The sequence below is a fragment of the Notolabrus celidotus genome, chromosome 14 (genome assembly GCF_009762535.1).
Source record: "Notolabrus celidotus isolate fNotCel1 chromosome 14, fNotCel1.pri, whole genome shotgun sequence".
In the NCBI taxonomy this organism is placed as follows: domain Eukaryota; kingdom Metazoa; phylum Chordata; class Actinopteri; order Labriformes; family Labridae; genus Notolabrus; species Notolabrus celidotus.
The window spans coordinates 2645030-2656172 of NC_048285.1; the positions used below are offsets into that span (position 1 = coordinate 2645030).

The following is an 11143-nucleotide window of genomic DNA, read 5'->3' on the forward strand; positions in this document are numbered from 1 at the left end:
GCAACTACAAATAGAAACCCTTGATGAGAGAAACATGGTGGTTAACTTGCAGACTCTGCAGAATGAGCTACAAGCACGGCTAGTCCTCGTTGCAGCGGTTGCAGGATCGACTTCTAGCTCCTACCGTGTGCTGCACGTCATCTCTTACTTTCTACTCTCCATGTTTCTTATCATGATAACTTAGAAATATTGATCCTCTTGCAGTTCTCCATCAAATTAGGTCACTTCAAGCTCCTGAAAACCAACATGGCGACAGCTCACGACAGCTTAAGTCTACCTCCATTATTCCTCAAGTCTACAATTTTGACTGAAGGCTGCGCTTTTGTCATAAATCACTGTGTCCACACTGCAGAGTAACCCGACCCTGATCGAACTGCACCCTGAGGGGACGAAGACACAGAGAGTCAGCGACACCCACTCCAGCGAGGGGTTAAAACTCGGCCACATAGTGAGGCGAACACCTCCAACGACAGCGTAATTGGCCTCATTACAGTAGGCGCCTGGACTTTAGGACAGTATAGGGGGTTACAAGTGTCTCATGTGTGTACAAAAAGACAGCATCAATGGCTCGTGACGTTTCAGTGTGTCCCAATGTGGATATTGTAGCGGCGTAATTGTTGCTCTGAGGCGATGTTGTTGGTTTCATTTCGGTTAGAGTTACAGCGACTGAAAGAAGAAATGAATGTGTGTTAATCACTCTCACATCTTTGTTCTCCAGCAGCTCCTTGCAGCGCTCATTGCGGCTTGCATGCGGCGCCACCTCCGGGTTGACGCATGTGTGATCTCTGCTGGATAAGATGGTCATGGGCGTCCCGGAGTACACGGTGCGCCTTAACTCGTGGGTGATCTGCGTGATTTGTTTGTGCGTGCGTGTGCCGAAGAAGATCTTGCGTAGCTTCTTGTTTCCGTCTTGGCTGTTGTCCTTAACGGCGTCTTTCGCCTTCATGCCGTCTTTTGTTGACGCACAGGAGCAGCGGGTGCAGGGTTCAGGGGACTGGAGGGAGAGAAAGAAGAGAAAGAAATACAGAGAGACAGTTTAACATTTTCAAGATTCATCAAATTACTTTCCTACTTCCAAAATAAATTTACGCAGAGCCTCATTTACCTAAATTAGCTCTTAAAAAAGATAAAACTGACTCAGAAGTAACTAAAACATTGCCTGATCATGAGATACTGAGTTATCAGTGAAATATAAGAATGACACATCGGTCTCGTCTCCAAGCTCCATAATCATCAACTCATGCGTCACAACTCCTGATCTCGTCATTCGTACGTAGACGTAGTTTATGCATCATAATGTGACGATCAAAACTGACTTAAACTGTGCAAAATGCCACCACTATCATCTCTCATCTCTCAGCAGATGTGTGTCTAACATGAGTCTGGTCCTGCTGGAGGTTTCTGCCTGTTAAAGGAAGTTTGTCCTTGCCGCTGTAACTTGCTAAATGCTGCAAAGTGCTCTGCTCATGGTGGATTAAGATGAGATCAGACTGAGTCCTGTCTGTAAGATGGGACTGGATCTGATCCTGTCTTGATGTTGGGTCTTTGTTAATAATAGAACATGGAGTACGGTCTAGACCTGCTCTGTTTGGAAAGAGTCTGAGGAGAACATTTGTTGGGATCTGATGCTACCAATAAAGCCGATTTCCTCTCTGTTATAAACACTCCCTGCTCCATATTGTGATTGTGAATTAGCATTTTTAATTCTTCTGATAAACGATGCAGGCGACTCATCTTCATTATAAACTCCCTGAATACTCCGTCTGTCACGCCGTCTTGTACGCCCTTTGAAAAACACACGGAGCAGCATATAGAATTAGTATCCGTACATAAGTCGTCCTGTCACTCAGCACCGGGTGACCTTTGGAGGCTGAAAGATGATCAGCCGCCTTTTGTGGCGGCTGAGAAAATCTAGCTGCTTCATAATTGGCCGTCAGGTGACGTGGTGGCGGATTCTTTTTTCCTCCACCTTAACAGGTGAAGTGTAGCCGACGACGCTCAGGAAACTGATCCTGTTTACGAGTTGAAGTCTTTGGAGCGATGCGGTCTTTTGCATCACAGGGTTCTGTATAAAATCTATGAGATTAATTTAGATGCTGTCACTTTAACTGCAACTTTATCAGTATTTGAAATGTTCCTTGTGAGTGTCACACAAGCACCGGCCTCTGGGTGATTTTAACAGTATACTAAAGACTGAGCTTTTTAACCTGGCTCTTAATGTGGAGTAAATTATTTTTAGCCTTGGACTGCATTATTATTATTATTATTATTATCATTATTATTACAACTATTGTTATAACAAAAAGTATTACCTTATTCATTTCTTATATTTATCTGATCTTTTTCACTTTAACTGATTTTTAAATTTTCTTTCTACTCTTATTTTATTGAATTTACTGTGTTGTTTTTATTTTCTTAGTTTTACTGTATTTATTTTATTTGATTAATTTTAATATATTTTATTTATTTATTTATTTTACTGTATTTATCTTATTGTATTAATTTTAGTGTATTGATTTCTTTTTATTAATTGTACTGTATAGATTTGATTTGATTAATTGTACTGTATAGATTTGATTAATTGTACTGTATAGATTTGATTAATTGTACTGTATAGATTTGATTTGATTAATTGTACTGTATAGATTTGATTTGATTAATTGTACTGTATAGATTTGATTTGATTAATTGTACTGTATAGATTTGATTTGATTAGTTGTACTGTATAGATTTGATTTGATTAATTGTACTGTATAGATTTGATTTGATTAATTTAATCAATTTTACTGTATAGATTTGATTTGATTAATTGTACTGTATAGATTTGATTTGATTTGATTAATTGTACTGTATAGATTTGATTTGATTTGATTAATTGTACTGTATAGATTTGATTTGATTAATTGTACTGTATAGATTTGATTTGATTAATTGTACTGTATAGATTTGATTTGATTAATTGTACTGTATAGATTTGATTTGATTAATTGTACTGTATAGATTTGATTTGATTAATTGTACTGTATAGATTTGATTTGATTAATTGTACTGTATAGATTTGATTTGATTAATTGTACTGTATAGATTTGATTTGATTAATTGTACTGTATAGATTTGATTTGATTAATTTTACTGTATAGATTTGATTTGATTAATTTTACTGTATTGCGATGAAACCTAACTTTCAATTCTTAAACTGCAAAATAAAGGACATGAGTGCAGATCAAACTGAATTTCAAGATGCTTGGTTGCACAGTTAAGATGTGGCATTCTTCCGCTGGTTCTGAGTTTTAGGAAATTGGGTCCTATTTTCATTTGTAATGTGCAAACTGTGACGACATCAAAGAGTTATTGTTTCATGAAATTGCTCGTAAAAAGCCTGAAATGTTGAGGTGTCCAGACAAACAGAAACTGGACTAGTTGTTTAATTTGGATATTTTTTATCTCACTAAAAGTCTGGAAAAGAAGACGAGCTAGTCTCTAGTCTCCTAAATTAGAGCGTATTTTGTCTTAATTTTCTTCTTCAATTTCTTGACAGTGAACAGAAGTTTTGTGCGCTCCGATCTTGGACAGCATATATGTTGTCAAACATTAAACTTCAGTATCAGTCCGCTTCCCATTACTGTTCTAAATTTTAGTCAGAAGTGTGCCGCCTCGTTCTCCAAAGATTAAAATGTTTGTGTTAATATTAAATGATCGTAACGTGGATGCTTGACAAACATGTTTTAATCCTAATTCCTCAACAAATTACCTGCTGGATTCCACGCAGGAATGAACGGTATGTGTTGTCACGCACGGCAGCTTATGATGGGGATCAGAAGGTAGCACTTCTGATGACAGACGAGCAGCTCCAGTTTCCCGGCGGCTCAGATTTTCCGAGCATGTTTGCCCATCAAATATTACAATGTGTGATGGAGTGTAGGCCAAAGGGAGCCCTCAGAGAGCCGCCTCTCAGAGTTAAGAGGGATAACGAGCCCTGAGCCCATGTGAAAAACAAACAGAGGTGCTGCAGGGCCCCAACACCAGTTCAGGTTACCTTTCTCCTCTGGAACAGTTACGCTCCACAGCCTGGGCCCTGAGCCCGATCACCTTACCTGCTGCTGCCACATTAAACAGAACCGTCCAAATATCCTGCCCCAAGATGGCCAATAATTACTTATTCATTGGCAGGTGGGGGGAGGAGGGGCGGCGGTGTAGAAGGGCTCGCTGAAGAATAGAGGCCCTTGTCAAAAGCTGCAGCAGGAAACAGCTGACACAAGAGTATCCTTTTACGCGCCTGCCTCCCCAAGATGCCAGGACAACAAGGTTTCAAGCCTGGCCCCACCGCCCGGAGCAGACACCCCCTGGAAAGGAATGCAGATAACTGGCAAAAGGGGCAAAGTGGACGCCAGCTCCGCTCGCAACAAGAACATACCGGCTCTTTCAGCACACGGTTCCAGTGGTGTCGATCCTGAGGGGCTGCTAGCAACGAGAACGATCTTTCCTTTGTTCGTTAAACAGCTACAGGACGGTTATACAACACATAGGACGCTGATAAATGGATGTCAGGGATGATGAACTATTGGTGGTTTTTGTTGGATATGAATCATGAAGGCCATCACACGAGATATTGACATAGCATCAGATAATCTAGCAGCAGCTCAGCTCACAGCCCCTGTGACCCAGCAAAATAATGTCAATAAAGGCTAATTTTTCATGCTTAATTTACATGTTTTGTTTGATTAAAATGGACGGGCACTTCTGTGGATTTATCTACTCCCAGTGACAGATAAATATCACCTTCAAACTGAGCTAATGTCTTCTTAAGATCCAGCCCAATGCTTCAAGTATTTTACCAATTTAATCACCTGATCCATGTGTTTTGGACAAATGGAGACTATTTTACTTTCATTATAGACCTCAAGAAAGATGAATACTTAAATCATGTCCTAAATTACAGCTAAAACCCTTAGTGGCAGCTCAGCTCACAGCCCCTGTGACCCAGCAAAATAATGTCAATAAAGGCTCATTTTCAATGTTTAATTTACATGTTTTGTTTGGTTGAAAGAGGAGAGCACTTCTGAGGATGACTCTACTCCCAGTAAATGACAAACAACAAAGAAATATGGACAAAAGGAGACTATTTTCCTCTTATTGCAGACTGTGAGAAGGTTGAATGCTTGAGAAATCTTGTCCTAAATCAGATCAAACATCCTTAGTCGTGTAGTGGCAGCTCAGCTCACAGCCTCTCCCAAGATAAAAATAAAAAATAAAAAAAACAGCTCCTGCTTTATGAAACTGTAAAATTCAGACTATAAGACATACTTTCAATACTAGCTAAAGAGCTAGATTTGATTGAATATACCAGAGTGTGACATTTTATTAATTTTTATCCAAGAGGCAAGAGACCGTTTCACTGTGTGACACAGTTAGCAGGGACACTTTTTAAAAGCTTGTCTATCCCATGAGGTGATAATCACAAACAAAAGGTGATATATCTTTGGGTAAATAAATGTTATGAGTGCTGTTTGACTGAAAAGACTCCTGAATTTAAGGCAGAAAGTGACCCAGAAATGGGCGGCATGTCTCAGGATGAAATAGACTCTTCTAGAGAGAGCTACACAAGAACGGCTCGGTGTAAACTTTGCTTCAACAGGAATCGTCTCAAAGGAAGAGAGTTTAAACCTTTTCCCCTCAGAGTCCTTCAAAAACCGGCCCTCGTCTTATAAACCGACACAACTCATACTCTAGATTTTACCAGCCTCAAAAAGGTGTTGATGTTTTTAGCTAAAACCAAAGTTTAACAGATGAACCCTCATTTCAGTTAAAAAAATATCAAAATACATGTGAATTTACAGGTGACCTCTGTTACTCTAAGTTCTATAAAGTCAAACAGGTTTATTATGTTTGTGCAGGTGCATTAAATTTCTTTGGTTCTAATATGTTAACAGGTATCCTGAGTTTCCGTGGTACACCGACACCGCCAAGGTGTAAGTGTATGCAGCGGCGAAAGCTCCTGTGAATAGACAGAACAGAGGTCAGCGGTGTTACTGAACACCTCAGAATATTCACAGGTAGGCTTCTGTTGCTCTGCTCCCTGCCAACACCTGAGAGATGGAAATCTCACACTCCAGGGGGCCAGTTGGAGGGCAGCGAGGGGCCGCAGGCAGCGGATCACTTAGGTATCACTGGCGCCTCTCACTGGACGCCAATTTGCTCCTCATTCCACAGCTTCGGAGGGCTTGGAATTCACCCCAATAAGGGTGGGCTTCAATAGCCAATACCTGGGAAGACATGACACCGAACACCCCCCTCCTCCTGATATGACCACACCGTGCAGGTAGAGGCCCTGGCAAATATCTGCCCTCCGAAGCACCTGTTTATCCCTCGGGCGCAGTAACCAGCGGGTGAACCCCATTCAATATTTATCCCCATGGCTTTCACAGATCAGCGGCCCAGGCGAGGCAAACCCTCTTAATTAAAACTGGAGCTTGCTTCAAAGGAGCCCATTCAGGCCGTCAGTCAGCGCTCGCGGGACAAAAGAGCCCGGGTCATGTAGCTGCAGGGAAACCAGAGCCCGACGCGCTTTTTCGACTTCACTTTCCCTCCTCCTCTTTTTCCACCTCCCACCATCGGCTCTAAATCCAAACCACACACCTGCGGCAGGTTAAGGCTCGGTTTGAGAGAGTTCAACCCTTCCTGTGAGCTGTGTGACAGGACACGACAGCTGAGCACTTCTCATGATTATGACATACCTGTTGGTCTTTGGGTCGTGGAGACAAATCAGAAACATGGAGAATAAAAGCTGCAGGTAGAAACCTTTGAGCACACGGTGACATGTGATGCACCTGGAGGGTTTTATCTGACACAGGTGAAGACTTCACCAAAAAAGCTTTACTGTTTTTCACATTAAGACCAAAAAAAAACTATGAATCAAAATAAATTTTCAGTGCAAAGAAGATCATCACAGTCTCCGGGTTAAGGCCACATCCGCCCACAGTGGAGGAATAAAATGAAGGACATGTATCACTGCAGGATTAGTTTCCAGATGAGTTTGGCTCCTGTTGCTTCATCACATTTCAGTTGCCTTTTTGATGGACTGATTTATGATATAAATTATTATTATTTCATTTTATTTATTTTCTTTAAATGTAATTGTATCTATTCTATTTATTTTCTATTACTCTAATTATTATTTTGTATTTTTTGTATTTACCAATCTACCTTTTAATTTGTTTTGATTTCAAATTTTATTATTTATTTATCTCTAAAATGTATTGTATCTATAATATAACTTTTCTATTATTCTAATTATTATTTTAATTATTTGTATTTGTCAATTAAGCATTTTATTCATTTAGATGTTTTCCTTTTAAGATCATTGTATACATTACTATTTTAATTATTACAATTTTGGGGTTATTTTTAGTTCCTAATTTATTTTAAAGTCTATCTTTATTTATTCATTTTTAACTTTTATTTTATTCTCTCTTTTGTACTCTGGACTTCTTTTCTTGGGAACTTTTTTGTAAATTTCACAAAACAATCAATATAAGAGACTTTGCAGTAAAATATTTGTATATAACCATCCATTTCATAAACTAGACATGTTAAAGTTCTAAAAGAACATGCATGGTTGTGCTTTGTTCTACTTCAGCAAGGGGTATCTACATTTTTGGGGGCTTGAGTTCCTCTACTGAACTGTTCCTGAGATGTTTTGATCCAATCATCACTTTAGGGTCTCAGTTCTGTTGCCTTCTTTTGGGTTTTATTAGGAGGTAGTTTGAATAGTTTGTCAATCCCTTGCTGGTTTAATTGGTTGATTGCATTTACAATATGTTAAATTAATGTATATACTATCACTTTTTGATCTGCAAGGGTACAACAAACTTTTTCTGCAATGTTCAAATGTGTCTCATTTTAGGGCATCATGTTTTAGACTTCTACAAAAGCCTTGATCCATTTTGTGGAGTATATCGCCACCCAGTGGTGAAAGTAAACCCCTGAGCTAAGTAGTCTGAATGAAGCAAGGGTCAAGTCTGCCAGCTTAACTCATGACACTCTCTGTTTCTGTGGGCGGATAAGGAGCCACAGTTCCTTTCACAACAATATAAACATCTCAATATAATCACACATGACTGTGTGTTTGATGACGGTGAGGATGAGGATGGTTGTACTCACGCAGCATGAAGAGGACAGAGCGGCCGCTGGACTGCGTGGCTCCGTGGCCCAACTCTGAAAACCTGAAGGCCCGTCCTCCGGCTCCGGCTCGTCGTCATCACCCAAGAAAACCACTCCCTGCTCCAGACGCTGCCTCTTACGGCTCTGAGGAACACACACAGAGTCACTGACCAGCACTTTAACTCACAACATCACTGCAAAAGAAGTACAAAAAGAACTAATGTCACTTTTCAGGTATTATCTGTGACTACCTTGGGCTCGACAGTGCGGATTCGTTTCCTGTCCGGCTGAAAGTCCTCGTCCCTCTCCTGGTCAGAGCTGAGGAAGGACTGAAACTTCTCCGAAAGACGAGACGCTAAAGATTGTTTCTTTGGCTGCGACTCCTCTGGTGCAGAGCCTGGAACACATCAAGTTTGCAGAAAACAAAAAACAGTCACATCTTATTTGTTTACATCACATAAAAAAACATAAAAGCATATCTAAGGCACGCTCAAATGAAGCAAAGAATTAAAGAGTACTTTTCCCAGGTGCTGGAGATGCCGGCTGTGCTCCATCTTTGCAGGGCGACTCAGTGAGGTCTACAACAGGAATTTTGGAGGCAGGTGTGGCAGCAGGTGTGGCAGCAGGCCTCTTGACATTGCTGTGGCACGAACACTGACAGGGGGTGACATTTGGCTTCTTGTAGTCTCCAAAGCTTTTATCTGGCTGGCTCTTGTCCACTCCAGGGCTCCCTCCTTGTTGTAGTTTAGCTGTGATCACACACGGAAAAACATATGTAAACATCAGATACACAAATTCAAGAAGATGGCAAGGAAGACGAGTGTTTTTTGTATGCACACATTTTTGGTTTAGTGCATGCATGAGGATGATCTATTTTCCCAAACACTGGTGCAGACATGTTGGCAGGAAAAAACAAGTCTTATCTAGACTTACTTCAATGCACAGATGTTTTAATAGAGCATCATCAAGATTAAGATGACCAATCTGTACGTCTCTCGTTGGTTTGAAGATACCAGCAAGCTCACACACCTGTACTTGTTCTCCAGAAGAACAGACTCACCTAACTGAGCCTGCTGCCAGCCCAGAGCTGAACACAGCAAGGCTAAACTCTTTCCACTTCCTGTTGGACTCTCCAGCAAACAGTGCTGTCCGTAGTTCAGCCCTCGCACAATCTGTGGATTATAAACAGACACATTTACACTGATGGTTAACTGTCTCTGTTATTACCTCCAAAACAAAAGCTGCATGTATGTATGGATGGATGGATGGATGGATACTTACAGAGTTCATCATGGCCAGCTGGGAGGGGTAAGCCTTGCAGGGGAAGTTGATCTTCACCCCTCCTATGGTGTACTCCACCGGGGATAAAGCCATGTTTGTGTCCCTGTCACAACAGAAAATTATATAAATTACATTGAAAACAATTAACATGCCTGATAAACGCAGTATTGTTTATGTATTCACTTCCAGCCACATGTTGAGCGCACTGTTTTGCATTTTAAAGCACTCATTGTCTACACGCATGCGCAATTCTACTGTAACAACGAAGAGAGCATTAGTAGCACACAGCTAGCAAACATGCGTATTACTGTAACAAACTAATAGTTTAGCTTCTAAACGTTTGTTCAAAAACAGTCAAGTCTGTTAAACAGAAGCATTGACATGTCATTAAATGTTTTGCTAACTTACCTGACACCTGACAGTCACTTGCTAGCTATAAATGGCAGTTACCTGACATGAGCTAAAGCTACGACAAAGATGTTACCGTTACTGTCTCCTGATAACATCCATATGACATGATAGAACTGCTAACATAGTCAAACTGGGGTTGTTTGAAAGTTATTCAGCGAATACATGCTGCTTTTGTTAACGTTACAAACGTAATCAGTCCTCTGCATAGACTGTAAATAAAAAGGTCTTCCCGCTCTAAATGAAATCACATAAGCCCACTTCACAACAAGCTAGCCATATTTACGCGACTGTTTCCGGCTACTCCTTTCAAAGTAAAACCCTTAATTCAAATGATAACGTAATGTGATGAAATTAAACACGAGTATTGAAATATTCTTTTCTTTGAAGTATTCAGAACAATAAATATAACACCTAAAATTGATATATTTTACACTAAGTACGTAACGCAACCATTAATAATGACAAGCAGCTTTGTCTGTTTTATTTTGAAGTTTATTTTGAAGTTCAGTTTTGGGTTGTCATTTGCAGCTCGATTATCACAAAAACCGGATGTTACGTTTGTAAACATCCGCACAGGCTGTCAATGAAAGGGACGCCCACTTCTGCCGGTATAAAATAATCAAATAATACATGTGGTGAAGACTTATGGTGAAGATCTCTCTTAAAAATAAATCAAACAGGCAAACTAAGTTAGTTCGTCATAATGAAAAGAAAGAAAGTTATAGTTTCGATGTGAAAAGTCAAGTAGGGACATAAAAAGACATTATTATAAGATGAAAAGTCATAATTAAACTAAATAAATTCTATATTGTAAGCTAATGTCAAAATGATGAGAAAGTAAGTCATTTTTATGAGATGAAAATTCATAAACGATTAGTGAACAGTATCTTTTAAAATTCTATCTCATTTTGTGTTTTTTTTTATCTCATTATTTAAACATTTCACTTTATCTTAATCATAACTTTTTATATTGTAATTATGACTAACTATCTCATCAGTTTGACTATATTACAATTTTGGCATACTGTCTCATAATAAGGACCATTGTGTTTGTTTGTCTCTGTCGTGCATGTGTTATTATTATTATTTTATACAGTCTATGGTAATTACTCAAGTGTATTAACTGTGGTTTTTTTTTTTTTTTTTGGTAGCTTCAGATACTAACACATTTAATGTTTCAAAGTAATTGAAGTGATTTATTTTCTTTCTTTTTTTAATGTTTGGTGCTTTCAAACACTTACATTTTTGATACATAAAACGTTTTCTTTATTATTTTTGCCTGAACGTCAAA

The 11143-nt window shown here is 39.4% G+C and overlaps 1 protein-coding gene across 4 annotated transcripts in view; it reads right to left on the reverse strand.

The window, feature by feature from the left end:
• The window catches only part of brip1 (BRCA1 interacting protein C-terminal helicase 1), an 87664-nt gene extending 77505 nt beyond the window's left edge, over positions 1 to 10159 (reverse strand). For 2 of the 4 annotated variants that reach the window (XR_004633784.1, XM_034700759.1), the window contains exons 1-7: positions 9850 to 10136; positions 9442 to 9544; positions 9221 to 9332; positions 8679 to 8909; positions 8412 to 8557; positions 8161 to 8304; positions 704 to 994 (exon numbers count right to left, since the gene is read on the reverse strand). Coding sequence is in view for 3 of the 4 variants with exons in the window: in XM_034700759.1 (XP_034556650.1) it covers positions 704 to 994; positions 8161 to 8304; positions 8412 to 8557; positions 8679 to 8909; positions 9221 to 9332; positions 9442 to 9534 (1017 nt within the window). In the remaining variant the exon portion in view is untranslated. Of the gene's footprint in view, positions 1 to 703; positions 995 to 8160; positions 8305 to 8411; positions 8558 to 8678; positions 8910 to 9220; positions 9333 to 9441; positions 9545 to 9849 lie in introns of all 4 variants that reach the window. The other 2 variants (XM_034700761.1, XM_034700760.1) reach the window with 2 other exon arrangements.
• Positions 10160 to 11143: the final 984 nt, after the last annotated feature.